Genomic DNA, 20267 nt, shown 5'->3' with positions numbered 1-20267 from the left:
CATTTAGGGCTCACAGTTGCTGCAATGGAGTGAGTGTGTGAGTGTGCGACTCTGACTCCGCTTCCCAATGTGCTTCAGAGTCCGCAGTCGACACAGTTGGCTGACTTCTTGCCCAGGACTCTTTCCTGACGTGCAGCGCGATCCGTCATCCCCCGCGGTGGGCTCCAAGGCCTTTGCAGACTCCATTTCCCGGCGTGCCTCGCGGCTCTCTGTGCGGACCGAGGGCGGCGACGGCGGCGCGTAGGGCAGGCGGACTGCATCTCCCGACGTGCCCCGCGGCGGGCGCTGGGCCGGAGCCGGAGCCCGAGCGGCGCGGCCTGGAAGAGGCCAGAGCCCGGGGGAGGCGGCGGCGGCGGCGGCGGGGGCAGCCCGGGCAGCCCGAGCCCCGTGGCCTGGGCCTGCGCTCGGCGCCATGAGCGGCGGCGGGCCTTCAGGAGGCGGCCCTGGGGGCTCGGGCCGGGCGCGGACCAGCTCGTTCGCGGAGCCAGGCGGCGGAGGCGGTGGTGGCGGCGGCGGCCCCGGGGGCTCGGCCTCCGGTCCGGGCGGCAGCGGCGGTGGGAAGGCGTCAGTCGGAGCCATGGGTGGGGGCGTGGGGGCCTCGAGCTCCGGGGGTGGCCCCAGCGGCAGCGGCGGAGGAGGCAGCGGCGGCCCCGGTGCGGGCACTAGCTTCCCGCCGCCCGGAGTGAAGCTGGGCCGTGAGTATTAGCGGCGTCCGTGGAGGGTGGAGATCAAGGTTCCCGAAGCCCTTCAAACGTCGATCAGCTTCTTCCATATGCCCAGATAGGAGGTCCAGCTCCCTGTGCTTCCAAAGATGGGATTTGAGCGCTCCCCTTCCCAGAGAAAGGGATTTGAGGGGTTACCATCAATTGGAGTTTAGGACTGGATATTAGGATTAGATTAGTGGTCCTCAAGGAAACAGGGGTCGCAGGTCTCTGTTCTTCTAGTACTGAGATGTTGGGTCCCTGAGCCTTAAAAACAGGAATCTGATGTTGCCATCCATTAGACAACAGGATCAGGAGTCATCCTCGCTTGCAAATGGGGCTAAAGGGGTATTGTTCCCAAAAAGAAGATCACCGTCACCCCAAAAAGGGGATCGAATTTGCTCTCCTTTAGACGATGGGGGTTTGGAGTGAATATCACATAGGAATGGATTTGAGGTTACTGTGTCCCCGGAAGGATAGGGCCAGGGCTTCCCAAACTGGTACCCAGGCCGTCTTTCCTTTTAAAATGCAAGACCTGTTACCATCATTTGTCCATAACAGATAGAACTGTACCCCCAATGGTGGAAATTAATAGTTGGTGCTTCTTAGAAATGAGGACAGACTGGGAATCAGTATACCCTGCCAAACAAGTCCATAGGCACTGTTCTTCCAAAAACTTGGCTTGGGGTGCCTGGCTGGTTCAGTTTGTAGAGTATGCGACTCTTGTTCTTGGTGTCATGGATTCGAGCCCCACGTTGGGGGTAGAATTTACTTAAAAACAAAACAGAACAAAAAAAACTTGCTCGGTAAGTCTCCTTCCACAAAAAATGGAACAGTGTCAGGGAGGGTCACAGTTCCCCATTGAATATGGATCTAAGGTTCTACCCTTATCATTGTTCTGAGGTATGGTGTCACTAGCTCTGGAAGAATAGCCACATAGGATCATCTTCCTCCAAAAGAAGGTATCAGTGCCCCTCAAAACAAATTTGGTTCATCAGTGACCCCTTTTCTTTGGGAAATTGATGAAAAGTTCACCAAAGAAAAGAGGTCACTATTCCCTAAGAATGCCACGAAACTTTGCTGCTGTTCAGAGAATGGAATTGGAAATTACAGCTTTCCTTCAAAGGACTGAGGCTGGGATGGCCCCTTGTTAATGGAGGCCAGGTTCATCAGTCTCAAGACTTAGTACTTGTCCATTGGGGACCACCCAAATACAGGAAGGGGTCTGGAACTCTGGACCACACAGATGAGGAGGCCAGGTCAGCGCCTTTTCTAACTCCAGAGTAGTTGGGGAAGGGCTTATTGTGAAAGTCATGACCTTGTCACTCATACCTGGAGGAGTCCTTTCTGCCACTAAAAAATAGTGGTGGTTATCAGCTGTAGCAAGGAGGACTTAGTGGTCATTGTCCCTCAAGCTGTGAGAAAGGCTAGTGCTTTCCTAAAGTAGAAGTGCCTCGGGGTCACTGCTCTGGTAAGTGGGAGAGGTTAGGTCAGGCTTTTCCCAGTCAGGAGTGGGGCCAGCAGGCAGGAAGCTCAGAGTGGATACAGTCATCATCTGAGAGTATGAGGATGCCCTCAGACCAAGCGGGACCAGTGATTTGCTGCTCACTAGAGGTAGAAATTCTGGGTTATCAATCCTTGAACAGCAAGAAGTTTAAGTGTCAGTGTCTTCCCACCCAGAGAAGCAGCAGGATTTAGGGTTCCCTGAAGGGAAGAGGAGAAAGGGCACCCAGAGGCATCCAGCAGCCACCTTTGCTCAAAGACAGAGAAGAGACAAAGGCCCCCAGTGAGCATCCTATAGAGATTCGCCTCCCTCCCCACAGCCCTGTGATCGGGTGGTGGCAAGAGGGGGAAGGTCAGTGGATGTGTGTCCCCTTTGTTCCCCAGGTGACAGCGGGAAGGTGACCACAGTGGTAGCGACTCTAGGCCAAGGCCCAGAGCGATCCCAGGAGGTGGCTTACACAGACATCAAAGTGATTGGCAATGGCTCGTTTGGGGTCGTGTACCAGGCACGGCTGGCTGAGACCAGGGAACTGGTGGCCATCAAGAAGGTTCTCCAGGACAAGAGGTTCAAGGTAGCTTGGGGCAAATGGGGACAAGGAGGTGTGACCAGGCATAATGGGTGAGAGCACCCTAGTGAGGGTGCTGGATTTGGGTTTTCACGGGATCTGAACACGAGCCAGAAGAGAAAGGAGTGGAAAAGTGTGTGGAAGATGGGAGTGTGGGTTCCAAGAGAGACCAGAGCTGATGTTGGGCTTTTGCTCTGGGTGAAGTGCTTTGTTAGGCGAGTTGTTATTTAATTCACATGAAGGTTCTCTGAGGGTGGACACTGGTGTCTTATCCTCATTCTAAGACCGAGACTCAGATAAGAGAATTGACTTGAGAGCAAGACTAGCCTCTGGCTTGTCTGATTCCGAAGCCTTCCACCTTACCCGCTAAGTTACGCTTCTGCCCAGAGGAGAAAGGAAGCTGGTAGAGGGTGATGAGTGTGTTTGTGAAGGTCGTGCTCTGACCCAGGTGCTTGGCAAGCGCAGGATGAAATCCAGACTGTACTCTGCTCACCAAACCATGTGCCTTGGTGTGGGCATCTGTCCCCCTGGGGACAGATGTGCCCTATAACCTAGTGGAGGTCCAGGGAACCAAAAGGAGATGGAAGAGGTAGAAGTCGAGGGACAGTTGGTGTTGCAAGGACTGGCATTTTGGAGCTCAGGCTGGCCTGGATATAAATGAACTGAGCCTAGGCTGGGAGCGAACCAGGTCAGGGACTGGGTCTTGGCAGTGAGAACCCTTGGGCAGGAGGAGCTCCAGGGTGTGGGCCAGAATTTGATTAGCGTTGAGTCCCAGAAGTGCGAGGGATCTGAGGGTGTGAATTCTGAGGCCAGAACTCAGGGGAACAGAGAATAGGGAAGAGACTGAGGCTCTTGGAAGATGGAAGTCTGGAGTCTGGGACTTAAGATCCAAGTCAGGGTTCAAGGGCCCAGATGCCTCCAGGGGAGGCAATAGAGAGGAGTGGGGACCAGGGTGAACTGGGTGGCCGGTACTTGTCTGTTGGCACTCGGGCCTTGTGTGGCCATATCATCTGATTTTTCAAGACAGCCAGGAAAAGTGGATTCATACATGGAGACCCCTGATTTTCAAATGTTAGCAACGCATTGGGAATTTTTGAACAGTGGGCTGAAGAAAGCTGATCTGTAGGTTGGGTTTAGTCCATAGGCCTTCAGCTTGTGGGGGAGGGAAATGGGTAGTGGTAAGGAATTAGGGTCTGTGCTAGAGGGGTCCTGGAGCTGGGACGCAAGGAGTAGCCACCTGGCTCTGTTGGCAGGAGTAGAGGAGCAGGGCTGTGGTGAGGGGTGCCAGGGAGGGGAGGCGGGGAGAGTCGGCCATTGTCTGAGGCACTTTCCTTTTGCTCCCAAGAACCGAGAGCTGCAGATTATGCGTAAGCTGGACCACTGCAATATTGTGAGGCTGAGATACTTTTTCTACTCCAGTGGGGAGAAGGTGAGGCCTTGCCCATGCAGGGGAGTCTTCCACCTTGACTCCACCCGTGTTCCTGCCTGCCTTTCTCGTGACTGCCAGTCCTTCCCCCGTTATCCCCCACAAGCCTCCCCCCCCCCCCCCGCTCTTTCCTCACAGTGCCTCACACCTCTCCTTTGCTCTCTGCAGAAAGACGAGCTTTATCTAAATCTGGTGCTGGAATACGTGCCCGAGACAGTGTACCGGGTGGCCCGCCATTTCACCAAGGCCAAGTTGACCATCCCTATCATCTATGTCAAGGTGGGCAGGCGGGCAGGCTGCTGGGACCCAGGCCTACGAAGCCAGGGGCTCTGGATCCTCCTGCCTTCTGTGGGTTCCTTCTTCCTCCCAGCTTTATGTTGGTCTCTGCAGGCTGTGTGTTCCCTGCCCTTGACTCCATAACCACCATAGACAGAGCTTGCCAAATGCAGGGCAAGCCAACCTGAGGCCTGAACGAATCAGGGAGGCAGGCTGACTGGGGTCTGGGGAAGACTGCACCGTACCTGCTCGGGTCCACCCTGGGAGCCCAGTGGCACCAGTATTGTTGGTGGAGTTAGAATCGGGGTGGGGACCGAGAATGTGAAGGGAGAGATGCTGAAGTCAGAGTCCTGGCCTGCAAAGCCTTGGCAGAGGGGAGTGGGAAGGAGGCAGGGTTGGAGGAAGGTTGCTGTCCACAGAACCTGGGTTCATTCCCCAGGGCCTGGTGCTGTGCCCCAGGTGTTAGTCTCTTTCAGGAGGTGTTTGAATGAATGGGTGAATGAATGAATGAATAAATGAGCCTAGGGATGATGTGGAGAACAGAGGCCGGAGCAGCTTTCTTTTTTTTTTATTTTTTTATTTTTTAATTATTTTTTTAATGTTTATGTATTTTTGAGAGAGAGAGAGAGAGAGACAGAGTGTGAGCCAGGGAGGGGCAGAGAGAGAGGGAGACACAGAATCCGAAGTAGGCTCAGGCTCTGAGCTGTCAGCACAGAGCCTGACGCGGGGCTTGAACCCACGAACTGTGAGATCATAACCTGAGCCGAAGTCAGACGCTTAACCGACTGAGCCACCCAGGCACCCCCGGAGCAGCCTTCTGCACTGGGAGGAGGTGGGTGGGTTCAGGTTGGCTGAAGATCCTCCTGCTAGCTTTAAGAACGCTGGGCCTCGGTGAGCTACAGAGCTCTATCAGGGGTTGGTGCTGGGGGACTGTGCCTCCCAGGAGGGGAGTCCTCTGGTTTGGTGAATCCCTACTGTGGCTACCTGTGTGCTGAACCCAATGCAGTTCCAGAGACCTAACTGACTGAGACCCAGGCTTTGTTCCTGAAGAGCTCTCAGTTTAGTGGAGTAGACAGCTGTCGTTACGAAGAACTATAAAACTACTAGCAACTGCCATAGTAGAAGGAACACAGGGAATTCTGGAAACAGGAGGCCCCCGGCCCTGCCTGCTTTGGGGGTGAGAAGGATCAAGGAAGGCTTCTGGGAGATCATTAGGTGCAGGGTGAGGAAGCGGCATCTCTAGCCAAGGGCAGTGGGAATGGAGGAGGGGGGCCCAGGAAGCCGGCCTGAGCAGTTGCTATGTGCTGGGCACTGGCCTGAGTCCTGGGGGACACAGCAGCGATGAACACACAAAGATCCCTGCTCTCTTGGCACTTACGTTCTAGCCAGTGGGAGGGAGAGTGGCAGGAAAATCCAGCTGGAGGGAGGCGAGCCCGTGGGTGGTTTTGACTGGCAGCTGAAGGAAGCCGAGCCCTTCCTATAGCCAGTGGTTTTGGAGCTGAGTGACTGGCTCCCGCAAGGCCTTCCGTGTGTGTGTGTGTGTGTGTGTGTGTGTGTGTGTGTGTGTATCAGGCTTTTGCTGAGGTGTGTGACTGAGGCAGTATTCTCAAGGTGCGGGGCAGTGCCAGCCCTGAGGGGGTCTGTCGCAAATGCCCCATCCTGAACTTACTGAATCAGAAACTGGGAGGGGGCCCCAGAGGTCCCTGTTTTAACAAGCCTTCTAAGTGGGCCTGGTGCAGAGTAAGGTTTGAGGACCCAGGGGCAGTGGAAGAGTTTATGAGTCAACTGGAGAGGTGCTTGGGAGGGCTCTTGAGGCCAAGAGGGTGGAGCGCTGGCAAGTTCCGTGGGCAGCCCTAGGCCACAGTTGTGCTGTCCCTTGCCTGTCCCAGGTGTATATGTACCAGCTCTTCCGGAGCTTGGCTTACATCCACTCCCAGGGCGTGTGTCACCGCGACATCAAGCCCCAGAACCTGCTGGTGGACCCTGACACTGCTGTCCTCAAGCTCTGCGATTTTGGCAGGTGGGTCTGACCTGGGGTGCGCTGGGTGGCCGAAGGGGCGAGGAGGGACCCCAACCCTGGCCTTGTGTTTACTCCCACCCATCTCTTCCCACAGCGCAAAGCAGTTGGTCCGGGGGGAGCCCAACGTCTCCTACATCTGCTCTCGCTACTACCGGGCCCCGGAGCTGATCTTCGGAGCCACTGATTACACCTCGTCCATTGGTCAGACTTCCCGGAGGGTGGGGGTGGGCAACGGCAGTCATGGCAGTTTTTGAGTTCTTTCTGTGTGCTGTCTGCCAAGCTCGGCGATAAAAGCTTAACGTGTGTTCTTTCATCCAGTCCTCACAAACTTTGGAGGGCGATGCTGCCGTATGCTCGGTTCACAGATGAGCAGTCTGAGGCTGCGAGCGGGGAGGCCGCCTGCCTGCATTCGCACTGCTGGGGTTGGGCAGGGCTGGGCTTTGAAAGCTGACCTGACTCCAGAGTCCATGCGGGCTCTGGAGCCTCCCAGTCAGCCCTCTTTCGGGGGAGGGGCTGACAGTGACCTTGGGGGAATCAGTGGCTCTCTACTGCGAGGGTGTGACTTGCTCACAGGGCCTCGTGTCTTTCCCCATTGGTGGGGATGGCAGCACTACCTTCCAGGCAAGAGGCGGGGGCATGAAAGGGTTTGGAGAGAACATTCATCAGCAGTGTGGAGAAACTGAATGGTCCTTAGGTGTGAACTTGTGCCTTGGGGGTCAAGTACAGGCCAGGGAGGGGGGCAAGACTCCCAGGTTGCAGCTGTTCCTGTGGGCAGGATAAAGGCTAGGCCTGGAAATTAAGGCTTTATCTTCCCGAGGCCCGAAGAACACAGATGCCTGTTCTAGGTATGTTGGGCCATCCGGAGGCCAGGGGTAGAGAAGGGGCTTACTGGGGTCACCGAGGGGAGAGAGGCAATTAAGGCTGGAAACACTTAGATTGGAGAGTGCAGCACAGTCAGTCACACCTGGAGGTTCAACATCAGGCTCCGGCGTTCCTAAACCGTAGGACCTTGAGCAGGGTGCTGCTTCTCATGGCTGAGAAAATGGGCTCCTGGCACCCTCGGGGTGACTGTGGGGGGGGATCGAAGCACTGCGAGGAGATGGGTGGAGGAGCCCTGACCCTCCCCCATTCCCCCTTCAGATGTGTGGTCAGCTGGCTGCGTGCTGGCTGAGCTCCTCCTGGGCCAGCCCATCTTCCCCGGGGACAGTGGGGTAGACCAGCTGGTGGAGATCATCAAGGTGAGGGCACGGCACAGTGTTGGGGGGGGGGGTGGGCTAAGGGAGAGGGGCTTTGGCTCAGACCCCTCCTTTTCTCTGCAGGTGCTGGGAACACCAACCCGGGAACAGATCCGAGAGATGAACCCCAACTACACGGAGTTCAAGTTTCCCCAGATTAAAGCTCACCCCTGGACAAAGGTGGGGAAGGGCTAGGGGCTCAGGCAGCATGGCTGAGGTCCCCTTTGGAGGCCAGCTGGCCTGGGGACCTGGCTATAGAGTCAGGGCTTGGAAGTGGGTTAGTAACTCATCCCATTTCCAATTTTATGGCATCTCCCATACTCGAGAAGGTGAGGATCGACGGTAAGTTCGACAGTGCCATTTTTCTGGTGGGGAAACAGGCTCCCAGCAGGGCCCGTCCAGTGATGGGACCTGGGGGAGCTGCTCACCCGAAAGAAGGTGACTGCCCCTCAGTGGTGGTGCCTCAGTTAGAAAGTGGGTGTGCGGGACTTAGTCACGTTTGCTGCAGGCCCCGTAGCAGCACGATGCTGGCTGACCCAGTGCTGGGGCATTTCACCCTGGTGACTTCTGTCCCCTCCCCCTAAGGTGTTCAAATCTCGAACGCCGCCGGAGGCCATCGCGCTCTGCTCTAGCCTGCTGGAGTACACGCCGTCCTCAAGGCTGTCCCCTCTGGAAGCCTGCGCCCACAGCTTCTTTGATGAACTGCGATGTCACGGAACCCAGCTTCCCAACAACCGCCCGCTTCCCCCCCTCTTCAATTTCAGTCCTGGCGGTGAGGGCACAGCCTGGGATCTGGGGAACCGGAGGGGCAGGCAGAGGATGTGGAGGAGTGCTTGGTGTTACAGACAGGAGTGGGGCGCTGAGGGTGGGCTACAGGAAGGGCCTGGGGGCTCAGGAGATGCCTCCAAGACAGGAGACTTGACCCTGCTTAACCCATGCCCTGTGATCACCTGTGCGAGGCTCCCTCTGGTTTTTCACTTAAAGCATTCAGTGGCTACACCCTTGCCAAGAGCTGGGTCCCTACCTGGTGCCCCCTTCTAACCCTGACCCTGTCTCCCAGTGCCCTGCCTCCTGACTGGGCATGTCCATTCCTGTCCCTAGAACTCTCCATCCAACCATCTCTCAACGCCATTCTCATCCCTCCTCACTTGAGGTCCCCAGCGGGCACTGCCACCCTCACTCCATCCTCACAAGGTAAGTCAGGGGCCATCTGTGGCAGATGAAAGCCTTTCTCAGCCTGGGAGGCGGGCCTGTTTCCACAGCCCCAGAGTTTCCTGCACATGTGTGGAAACTGTTGACACTTTGATCGTATACGCCTTGATGGTCACCTTTGTAGGCTATTATCATCTATATCTGTGTTTAAGTGCTAACTGGAAAGCCAAAGATAAACGTTTGGCTTGCACACACAAACAAAAAGTTAAATTTGTTGTCCACGTTTAAAAATTGAGGCCACTGCATGTACAAATTCAGATTTCCTGTCTCTCTTGGGGAAGAAAATCCGACTGGGCAGTGCGGGCCTGCCTTTCCTCGGGGCGGTGCTGTCAGCTGGGGCCAAGTTCCAGCTGCCCTCTTTTATGTGGGGCCTGGTTCTCTGGAGTCCGTCCATGACCAACCTGGCCCTTTGGCATTTGAGCATGCAACCCTGGACCCAAAGTGGCAGCTATCTGTTTCTGATGTAGCATCCCCCACCGAGTTCCTGCTCTTGGAGGGATGGAGGTCTGCAAGGCAAAGGGTAACTGTCTGCTTCTTCCTCTCCCTCAGCTTTAAGTGAGGCTCAGACCGGCTCGGAATGGCAGTCGACCGACGCCACAGCTCCCCTCACTAACTCTTCCTGAGGGCCCCACCAACTACCCTTCCATCTGGGAGCCTCCAGTGGGGCTGGGAAGGGGGACCATAGCCCATCAAGCTCCTGACCTGGCTGGGCCCCTAGACTAGAGGGCAGAGGTAAATGAGTCCCTGTCCCTACCTCCAGTCCCTCCCTCACCAGCCTCACCCTATGGTGGGCTTTTTAAGAGGATTTTAACTGGTTGTGGGGAGGGAAGAGAAGGAAGGACAGGGGGTTGGAGGCATGAGGACCTCCTGCCCCCTCGGCCCCCTCCCCTCCTCCCAGGCCTACACTCCTCCAACCCCCTTCCCCTCCTGTGTCCCTTGTAAATAGAACCAGACCATCCCGTCTACTCCTCCTCCCTTCCCTGCTCCTCCTTCCCCCTCGGGTGTAAATAGATTGTTATAATTTTTTTCTTAAAGAAAACGTCGATTCACACCGTCCAACCTGGCCCGTCCCCCTTCTACAGCTGTCCCTCCTCCTGTCCTCTGCCCCTAAGGTCTCCTCCCTCCTCTCCCAACCCTGGAGGGCTGGGGGTGGGTGGGTGGGGGAGCTCCTGATGTCTTAGTTTCCACAGTAAGGTTTGCCTGTGTACAGACCTCCGTTCAATAAATTATTGGCATGAAAACCTGCTTCCTGTCTGGCTGCCTTGTTTCCACAGAGGTGAGGGTGATGCCTGAGGGCCTGTTCTGGGACAGGACCGCTCAGGCAGGGGAACAGGGCTGAGTGAACCCACCGCGCTGGGCTGTTGGAGGCTTGAGTCCCGGCCCTGCCTCACAGGCCCAGCTTTCCTGTGCCTCAGCTCCCCTCTGCACATGTGACAAACTGAGTCTGGCTTATCCACTGCAGAGGCCTGGTGGGAGCCTGCCTCATGGACCCAGCACTGATCTGGAGGGAAGCAGGCACTGTCATCCCCAGGCGACAGTTGAGAGAATGGGATCAGAGGTCAAGGCCACAGAGTGGAAGTGGCGGAGTCGAGACTTTGAACAAATGGCTCTATGTCTCACAGCCTAAGCTACATGCTGTTTCACAGGGACACTGAATGATGAGGGGTCACTCAGGCCAAAAGAGCCTAGATGTAGACCCTTAGTGGGCACAGACAGGGGCAGAGTAGCTGTCCTCAAGCCCTAACAGATCTCCAAGCTTTCGTTTCTGTTTTAAAGAGGGCACATAGCCGGCCCATACCTAGGGATGCTGGGAAGCGACAAGCCTGGGAATGTTGGCACAGAGAACTTGGTTTCTTTCCCTCCTCCCCTTCCACGAAAACATGGCGGGGCCACGGGCAGAGGGAAATGGCCACTCCTCCATGTGGTGCCAATGATATGTGAGGGCAGGAGGCCTCAAAAGTGGAAGGAGGAGCAACTGATCCGTCCTCCACTGGACTTCACTTGTGAAGAAAAAAGGAAGTTTTTTTTCTTGGTTACTGTGTAATCTCTACGCCCACCGGGGAGCTTGAACTTACGACCCTGAGATCAAGAGTTGCGTGCTCCACCGACTGAGCCCCAAAAGGGAAGGGGTTTTGAACATGTCCCAAAGAGTTCAGGGACTGTTCCTGTGGCACCTGAACTCTCCAGTTTGTTTGGGCCAGTCCCACGGGCACCTGTAAACTATTCAGAACAATCCTTGGCCTTTCCTGCTCAAGACCCTCTGGATATCACCTTGTTTGTAAGATAAATGCATCTAGCAAGGAGACCACAGCAGGACAGAAGGGCTGGTCCGGGCAAGGGGCACTCCCGGGGCCCCCCTACCTCCCTACTGCTCACATCTGTTCAGCCGTGAGGTCAGTGAGGATGATGTGCCTCACCCTCCTCCCACTCCCATGGCCTCGGCCCTGGTCTGGCCCCATCCTTTCCCCTTAGACCGTCTTCAGCCAACCCCCTGCCCCACCTTGATGCCGGGGAGCCCTAAGGCCCACTTTTGACCGTCCCCGCTACCCCAACTTAGTCTTTCACAGCCTTCCCAGGTCCAGGCCTCCCCGAGCACTTTGGTCTGTAGAGGCCTGGTGGGAGCCTGCCCCAGGAACCGGCCATAAATCATCCATTCCTGTTTAGGGAGGGAAGGACTGCCACTCTAGGTAGACTTCAAAAAGGTTGGGGATCCCTTCTTGTTCCTAAGGCCTCTGATCTTTCAAGGCCTCACCAAACCCCAACTGCTCGGTGACACTGGCTCACCTCTCCTCCAGATGTAGCAAATCCCCTGAACATCCCTACCCCTGCACGGGTTTCAAACGTCGCACTCGCTCAACGGTACTGGTTACAGATGTGGGCTGAAGGCACCACCTGGATTCAAATCTCAGCGACACTGCTGCCTAGTGTGAGACCTTGGGTGAGTGCCTGTCCCTGTTTTCTCATCTGTACAGCAGGGCTAATGCTGAGATCACCACACGGGCCCGCCGGGTCACAATCCATGTGCAGTGCGAGCTGTGGTGCCTGCCATGGCTAGGCGGTCACGTGTGCTGTCATTGTGGCTGTGAGTAACTGGACGGTCTCCAAGCACACCAAGAACTCACCCTCTCTGCAGTGTCGTCTGCCTGTTCCGTTCTCTTCCTCTCTCACTGGTGGATTCCTAAGTTTTCCACAAGGACTACCTCCTCCAAGGGGTTTGTTCCCTGCTCTGGGATCCCACCGTCCCTGTGCATCCCCAGCACCGTCCTGAGGATCCCGGGACTGAGATCTGCCTGCTCCCCAGGGGCAGGGCAGGAGCCTGACTCCTCTCTGGCCCCCGGCATGGCCCGGCATGTGGGAGGGAGGCCCGTGGACTCCCAGGCTGAATGAATCAATGACACACACTCAGAGAGCAAGGCCATCTGTACTTGTGTGAACTCCACTGCCACTGAGCACCTTCTGGGGTAGAGCCTGGGTCTGGGTCTGAGTCATTCCCGGGGTTCCAGCATCACCCAGCCTGCAGCTGAGTACGTGGGTACCTAGAGATTTCCTTCCGTATTGTCAAAAGTGAGCTTAAGGAAGCCCAGAGAAGTCCAGTACCTCTCTCTCCACCAGGCAGAGCCAAGTCCTGTATGCCCAGGGTCCAGGGAAGGTGACAGTCTTGGGGACAAGCGAGAACCCGCAGAGGTATGCAACAGTGCCCAGCACAGGTCTGGCACGTGGTCGGGGCTCAGGAAAGGTTACCTGACATTGCTGGGCACCAGGGTGACAGGTGCAGAGCAAAGAGCCTAGGCAAATGCTACTCTGCAACGCACCGGGGGGACCCGGGACAGATCACGTCCCGTCTCAGGGCTTCAGTTTACCCCGAGGCGGAGAAAAGTGACAAGACACACCCGGCAGGGCCGTTGTGAGGAGTCAGTGGGTAAGAGGCCAGGGTGGATCCTGGCACCCAATCAGGTGCCAGAGTGGCTTGCCAGGGGGTGGTCCCCTCTCTCCCGGAGGTGCCCACGATTGTTGTTGCAACCAAACTCTTTTATTGCTGCTCTTCGGCTGCGTCACACGAAGGCCGCGTCCAACTGCAGCAGCCCGCTCGCCTCCCCGGCCCCCAGGGCGGCCTGGCACAGCTGCAGCGTGTCCTCAAGTGCCAGAGGCTGGGACGTCTCGATGATGGCGATGGTCTCCCCCAGCTCCGTACACATGATAGTCTGCTGAGGCTCAGGGGGCGGGGGCGGGGCAGGAGGTGGCGATCGGGGCGGCTGCAGGGTCAGGGTCCGGGCTCGGGCGTGGACACGCTGGTGCAGTCGCAGGCCTGCCAGGGCGTGGAACCAGCGGCCGCAGGTCCCGCAGTAGTAGGGGCTCTTGTTGTACAGACCGGTGATGGGGAGGCGGGGTGCGCGGGCGAAGGCCACGGGCCGCAGGTGCAGCCTCCGGTGCTGCTGCAGGTTGGAGCTCTGCGTGAAGCGCTTGCCACAGTCCAGGCACTGGTAGGGACGCGCACCCGTGTGGGTCAGCTGGTGGCGGCTGAGGTTGGCCAGAGAAGCAAAGGTCTTGCCACACGAGTGGCACTGGAAGGGCCGCTCGCCCGTGTGTGTCCGCAGGTGGTTGCGCACGTGGACCAGCTTCTTGAAGCCCTTGCCGCACACGCCGCAGCGGTGACGCCGCTCGGGGGGCCCGTGGACCGCGCGCCGGTGCCGGGAGAGCCGGGAAGCCGAGGCGAAGGACTTGGAGCACTGTGGGCAGGGCAGCTGGGCGGGCGGGGCGGGGGGCGGCGGCGGCGGCGGCGGCGAGGGCTCGGCCGGAGCCGGGGAGGCGGCTGCCAGCGCGGGGGGCGCCCCGCTCTTGCCCGCGTGGGTGCGCCGGTGGTAGAGAAACTTGGTCATGTTGCTGAACGTCTTGCCGCAGCGGCAGCGATGTAAGGGGTTGGCGGTGTGTGCCCGCCGGTGAGCCACCAACGTGAGCTCCGTGCCAAAGCCGCGGCCGCAGTCCACACAGAGGTAGCGGGCTTCGCCGCGGTGCAGCCGCAGGTGCTGCTCGAGCGACGCCGCTTTCTTGAAGACCTTGGAGCAGGTCGTACACTCGTGCGTGCCGCCGACGTGCGCCCGCCCATGAGCCAGCAGCCGGTTCGCCGAGCTGAAGCTGCGCTGGCACTGGTCGCAGTGGAAGGGGTGGGCTGCCGATGCCGGGCCGCGGGATGCCCGCCGGTGTCGCCGGCGTGCCTCGGCTGACGTCCAGTGGGGGGGACAGTCCCCACAGGCCCTGGCCCGGCCGGCTGTGGCCCTGTCGCCTCCCGTGGCGTCATCACCAACCTCTGCCACCACCTCCTCCTCCTCCTCCGTCTCTTCATCGTCTTCCTCCTCCTCCTCTTCTTCCTCCTCCTCGAGCCCATTGCGCTCTTCTTTCTCGAGGGAGTCAAAGTGGGTGCCCTGATGCTCCAAGAACTCCTCGGGAGTGGCACAGAGGGTGGAACACTCGGGACACTCGTAGGGCTCCATCTTCACTTCGGGTGGAGCAGGGAGGGGAGGTGCCGGTGCCGGGGGAGGCAGAGGGGGCAGCACCGGTGGTTCGGCCGCCGCAGCAGAAAGGTGCCTGGCCTTGCGATGAGCCACCCACAGCTCAGGCGAGGGGAAGAGCTCCTGACAGTCCCCACACTGGTACTGGATCTGGCTCGCAGACTCCCGGAGGTGGGCGTCCTGGTGGGCCAGGAGCTCACCAGGGGACAGGATGAGCTGGCTGCACTCCCCACACTGGAAAGGCCCATCCTCGGTGCCCGCCATGAGCTCTGGCTCCAGGCCAGCATCCTGGGTGACCAGCGCCTCCTCCTCTGTGACAGCAGGCACATGCCGCTCCTGGTGAGAGAGAACTTCCTCCAGCGTGTTGTAGAGGCTGCCGCACTCAGAGCACATGAACTGGTGGTGCTGGAAGAAAAGGGAGGAGGCGAGGGCCTCCCCAGGTGTCATCTCGGTCACCTCTGTTGACATCTCCGTCATCTCTCCTAACATCGGTGTTGACGTCTCCATCGCCCCTGGTGACATCTGTGTTGGCATCTCGGCCGCCTCGGCCACCTCAGCCGCCACCTCTGCCATGGTGGGGAGGGAGAGTAGTGCCTGGAGAAAAAAAGGGGAAGCTGGTGAAACATCGAGAACCTGAGAGAAGCAGGGATGTCTCAAGAGCTTCCTTGCCCATCCTGTCGCTCACCAGCCTCTGTCAATCGGCAAGCCTGCATCCAGTGCTCACGCCTCCGTCTTCAATGAACCTGTGGTCCTGTAGCCGACCCCTGCCCCAGGGTGCCGGGCATCTGTGAGAGAGACAGCCTCTTTCAGTCTGGCCTCAGACATCACCCTCCCTCCTTACCCGCAGGGCCAGTTGCACCCTTTCTAAGGACACCTCTCTTTATGCCTCTCAACGTCTGCCTGTACAGTCTCCTCACTGTTCAGCCCCGTTCCTCCTACTGTATGTACACACAGACATGCAGCAGTGTTTGAGAGCGCAGGCTTCTGGACCGGACCGCCCTTGGCTTGAATCTGCGTTCCACCACTTACTTCCTCTGAGACTGTTTTGTCACCTGTGAAACGGGGTAAAAGTAGTACTGACCACAAACACCCTGGTACTTGAGAAAGGTTAGACAGAACCGTGACTTGGAGTTCGCCAGAGATGCTGTTTTTGAGTCCTAAGTCTTTGCTGTTGCCATTCCTTCTGCCAAGAGAGTTCTCTCCTCTTCTTGTCCAGCAAACTCCTGCCCAGCATTTCCTTTGTGAAGCCTTTTCTGATAACATCTCTACATTCTCAGGGTGATGTCCATCCACTCCTTCCTCCTTTGGGTTCCTATGGTAACCTGTGCCACCTCTATCATAGCAACTATCATGAGTCCGGGTTGCGGTCTGTGCTCCTCTCCAGACTGAGCATGCAGGCAGGGCAGGTCTGATTCACTGTAGGGGCTGATGTCACCAACAAAACCACGGACCTGGGCCAGGGATTTTTAACTTCTGAACCTCCGCCTATGTGCCCTGTCTCCCCTTCTACATGCGTGGGCTCAACCCAGGCCTCTTTACACAGCAGGGGCTCAGAGGCACTTTAGCAAACGACTGCCCTCCCACCCCCTGCTAATTTTCTGAATCCAGTCTCCACTCTCTCAGTCTTTAACTCATCTGTTAGTGCCAGAGGGCTGGTGGAACTCAGCTTACACCCAGGCATGCAAAGTTGCTCATATTAAGCTCCCGGAGGGATGTTAGTCTCTTCATCACTGATGTGGTTCCAGCACCAAGAACAATGATTAGCCCACAACAGGTACTCAGTAGATATTCTGTGAATGAATAATGCTCCCTCCAGGAAGTGAGGCCATGAGAGCTTAACTCTCCCTGTGCCCATTCTTCCACCAGGCCAACTTTCCTATTAGACCGTGAATTTCCACAATAACACAGCCTAGCACATGACTCTGTTTTCAGCTGATATCCAATAAATGTTCCTCGAATAAATGATTCACTAAAGGCCCAGGAGTTACTTTTTCTTAACTACAAATCCCAACTCCCTCACTAATATACGAGTCGCCTGGGCCCTGCACACAACGGCCACCCAATAAGGTATCTTCCTGAAAGTAGTCAACCCGGAGCCCAAGACTTCAGTTCTTCCTTGTTTACAGCCCCACACTCCAGAGAACTCCCATGGGGCGAGGCCCAAGGCCTGGGGTAAGGCTTACACAAAGTAGGCACCCAGTAAATGTTCTTCCAGAAGGCTGCCTCGAGTAATCTAAAATTCGGACTTTTCGCCCACATTCCTCTCTTCCCAATTATGGGACTGTGTACTATCGGTAGGGAGAGACAGGGGCTTTTTATACCATAGATCAGTAAGTCCTTCCAGGAAAGAACCCACCAGGGGCCTGGAAGTTCAACTTTTCCGCTACACATCCCATTTCACCGACCGCACTTCTCAACTCCGTAGCACGAGAGTACCCTGTAAGGGCTGGGGGCGGCGGGCTCAAGGGTAGGGTCCTGCACGCCGCAGAAGCTTAATCAATGCTCTAGGGCACATAAGGAAGGAGCGCTCTCCTTCCACTCCGCGCCGCTCCCGCCCTAGCGCAGGCCCCAAGGCTCTTCGTCCCTCAGTGTCCCCTTCGTTCTCCCTCCGCCCCCTCCGTACGCCCAGTGCTCTCTTCCCCCGCCCGCCCCGCGGCGCCCTCACCCGTCTCTCTCGCCTCCTGCAGCCCCCGCCGCTCTTGACACAGACCCTCTCTGCTCCAGGCGTGCGGGACCCCTCACTATCCACACCTACCATTGGGCGGTGCCCTTACCCGTGGCAGCCAATCAAAGCTGGCAGCAGACGGCACGCGCCCCCGCGCCTGCGTGTTGACGCTCAGGCGGGGTTCGGCGAGTTTCTCCACGCACACAACTGTGCCCTGTGGGCGGAGTCGGGCCTCAGACAAGCGCCTGCGCAGTTCTCCTGGGCTGCTCTGCCAAGAATCAGAAAGTTAAGCGGTGAGCAGAGGGCATCATTGGAAAAGAGGGCCCAGGGAGTGGAATGGGTGGCGGGAGACCTTGACAGAGGTGTTATTTCATGGCTGAAGAGGCTGAGCATCTCCGAGAGCACAGCTTTGGAGGAAGACACAGCTTTGGAGGGTACTTCCCCTCTCTGGACCTCACTTTTAGTAGTGTGTAAAATGGGCTTGACTCACCTCAAAGGCTGTTGAGGGGATTGGATGAAATCAAACACGTAAAAGCTCTCAGCACAGGGCCTGATACACCGTGGGTGCTCCCTATAACCCATGTAACATGGACATAGTCCTTCCCAGTTTGTAAAACTGCTTTCCCTTCCCTCCCACTCTTCGGTTGATTTAAGGATATTCACCGGGCTTCAGTAGGTGACAGTTGCCATCGGAGGGAGGGACTCTTTCGAGGTCACTGCTGCAGCCCAAGTAGAGCCAGTGCTGAGCCAGTGCCAATCAGGACCCAGGTCTCCTGCCTTCTAAGGAGAGATAATCCCAGGGATGGGAACCACTCTGGGTAGGGGACTTGTTTCAAGGCACGTGCGGGCCTTGGCCTTGACTCACCAAGGTGTGTGTGGGGGGTGTCGCGGGGGTGGCCACCGCGCCCAAGGCCCTGCCCCGGGGAGCTGCTCAGACACACAGCCTGGATTCCAGTTCTCTTGCTAGAGAGAGTGCAACTTGTAGGTGCAGGTTAGAAGAGGGGGTATTGGAAGGCCCTGTGACCTTGGAGGGCAGAGATTGGAAAGGGTTTCAGAGGGAGGGGTGTTTGAGACGGGGACAGGGTGTCTGACTGTAATGGGGGACTGTGATGGATGACATCAGGAGGTGCACGGTCAGGATGGAGGGGTCTATTGCAATCGGGAAGGAGGTATTGGTTCCTAACATAAGATGCGGGAGCTTCCTGGTCTTGATCAGGGGAAGAACTTAGCTATGGGGGTTTGTGTTGGATGAAGGGAGATTTCAGTCGGGGGCATGAGATGGCACAGTTGTGATGTAGGTTCCTGGTTGCCATTAGGAATAAGGGGCAGTGTAATGGGGGAGTGTCCAATTCCTGATCATAAAGGGGTCTAGGCGCTATTTGAAGCCAGGACTGTCGGGATTGTGGTCCTTTGCCATGGGCAGCTAGGAGCAGTGGTAATGTGGGCGTCTAGGTCGTGATTAGGATGGAACTGTAGTACATGAGATGGATTTGACGTGGGGGGCAACGAGGACCCGACGGGTTAAGTCACGGGCTCACAGAAGAACCCTGCAACCAGGTACCAGATCCAGTTCAGAGGCGGAATCGCTCTCGCTTTGCGCAGGCGCAGCACTGGCGAGCTAGACGCTACGGTTGGAGGCGGGCCCGGAGGGGTGGGGCTTAGAAGCTTCACTCTGCGCTTGCGCCGAAGGGGCGTGGCGGTCGCACCTGCGCGAGTTGGGGGAAGGAGGAGGGGCGAGGTGACGCAGGCGTAATAATAGAGAAGGTGCCAGAAAGATCCAAAACAAGTGGCTGCGGCCGTCGCCCAGGAGTCGTCAGACGCCGGAACCGGGTGAGGATCCAGAGAGGCCTGAGGGCGACTGGTGGCGGGTAGATGGAACCACTTGGGTGTTGGGGAGAGAGCGGTACCGCCCTTGCAGGGCGAGAGGGTCGGGTTAGGGCAGCACCACCTGTGTGGGGCGAAGGGCTGCTTTGGTAGGCTCCACTTGTGGGGGGCAGAGGGTCGCTTTCGGAAGGTATGATTTGGGTGGAGTCGCGGCGCTGATCGGACAGTACCACTGGCCGGAGCCAAGGGGCACGTCCGGACAGTGCCACCCAGAGTCAAAGGGCAGTTGGCAGGGTGCCCTGGGATGGGCCCCCCGCGCTTATTTGGACCGAATCACGTAGTCGGGTCCGGAGGCTGGTTCGGGACATACCACCTGAGGAGGGGCGTTCGGGCTGGGTCTGGGAGGACGAGCGGGGTCTAGCGTCTCGACCTGTTACTAGGGGACCTCGGGCGATACCATTTCTTTCTGGGGGAAGGGGGAGGCAGAGACGGCTGGGTTGTGAAAATAGCCTTGCCCAGCGGATCGAGTTTGGGGAGACACACTGGCGGGGGTGGGGTCAGGGTCCCCGCGTCGCTGACCATTGCCCCCTCCCCTCTGTGTGGGTTCTAGGCCCTGGTTCTGAGCTTGTGCCGCCCCCCTCCCCCGGGTATGGCGCTGTCCGGGTTGACCCCGGCCCCGAGCTGGGAGGAGGATGAATGTCTGGACTACTACGGGATGCTGTCGCTTCACCGTATGTTCGAGGTGGTGGGCGGACAGCTGACCGAGTGCGAGCTGGAGCTGCTGGCCTTCCTGCTCGACGAGGCCCCCGGCGCGGCCGGCGGTCTGGCCCGCGCCCGAAGCGGCCTGGAGCTGCTGCTGGAGCTGGAGCGCCGCGGGCAGTGCGACGAGAGCAACCTTCGGCTGCTGGGGCAACTCCTGCGCGTGCTGGCGCGCCACGACCTGCTGCCGCACCTGGCGCGCAAGCGGCGCCGTCCAGGTAAGGTTGAATGGGAGGATGACAGACTTCCGGTGGGGACAGGGCCTTTCTCTCTCTAGGACTCTATGGTTGCCAGCGATATGGACAGCACCATATCAGCCTATGTCCCAACCCGCGCCGCCCCTCCTCCCAGAGTATCAATGAGGAACACAAGAGGGAGGAGGCATGGCTTTTTGGGAGAGGTGAACTTGTGGAATTTGGCCACATCAGTGAGGTTTGTGGCCAGTGTTTATGGAGGGCTTATTTCATGCCAGGCACCACGGTAAGCCCTTCGTGTGAACTATCCCCTTATATCCTCCTAGTAATCCCATGAGGAAGTTCTGTTAGTGTTCCCACCATACAGAGAAAACCACAG

General features: G+C 57.7%; 3 protein-coding genes across 13 annotated transcripts in view; 2 read left to right on the top strand and 1 right to left on the bottom strand.

The window, feature by feature from the left end:
- Positions 1-20267, top strand: part of DEDD2 (death effector domain containing 2) — a 147715-nt gene that overhangs the window by 112050 nt on the left and 15398 nt on the right. The window contains exons 1-2 of one of the 4 annotated variants that reach the window (XM_019434450.2): positions 17326-17404; positions 19546-19912. In XM_019434450.2, the coding sequence (XP_019289995.1) occupies positions 19585-19912 (328 nt within the window). In that variant the 5' untranslated portion in view covers positions 17326-17404; positions 19546-19584. The other 3 variants (XM_019434448.2, XM_019434449.2, XM_053905888.1) reach the window with 3 other exon arrangements.
- On the top strand, positions 277-9957 carry GSK3A (glycogen synthase kinase 3 alpha). Its single transcript, XM_019434447.2, has 11 exons — positions 277-695; positions 2589-2776; positions 4116-4199; positions 4365-4475; positions 6362-6492; positions 6587-6693; positions 7633-7730; positions 7812-7907; positions 8313-8499; positions 8829-8921; positions 9489-9957. The coding sequence occupies exons 1-11, from the start codon at positions 413-415 to the stop codon at positions 9560-9562; spliced, it is 1452 nt and encodes a 483-aa protein (XP_019289992.1). The 5' UTR covers positions 277-412; the 3' UTR covers positions 9563-9957.
- On the bottom strand, positions 12342-17331 carry ZNF526 (zinc finger protein 526). 8 transcript variants are annotated; one of them, XM_053905879.1, is made up of 4 exons: positions 17112-17221; positions 15399-15498; positions 15132-15231; positions 12342-15040 (listed from the first exon to the last, which is right to left on the bottom strand). In XM_053905879.1, exon 4 carries the CDS (start codon positions 15017-15019, stop codon positions 12992-12994), a length of 2028 nt encoding a protein of 675 aa, XP_053761854.1. In that variant the 5' UTR covers positions 15020-15040; positions 15132-15231; positions 15399-15498; positions 17112-17221; the 3' UTR covers positions 12342-12991. The 8 variants fall into 8 exon arrangements, with proteins under 8 accessions (XP_053761854.1, XP_053761853.1, XP_053761849.1 ...); XM_053905878.1 differs by having other exon boundaries at positions 15132-15498; positions 17221-17331; XM_053905874.1 differs by having other exon boundaries at positions 15132-15498.

This window comes from Panthera pardus, unplaced genomic scaffold, assembly GCF_024362965.1.
Source record: "Panthera pardus isolate Hobbes unplaced genomic scaffold, ASM2436296v1 HiC_scaffold_18, whole genome shotgun sequence".
Lineage (NCBI taxonomy): Eukaryota > Metazoa > Chordata > Mammalia > Carnivora > Felidae > Panthera > Panthera pardus.
The sequence above is the reverse complement of the archived record's forward strand: the minus strand, read 5'-3'. Positions and strand labels throughout refer to the sequence as shown.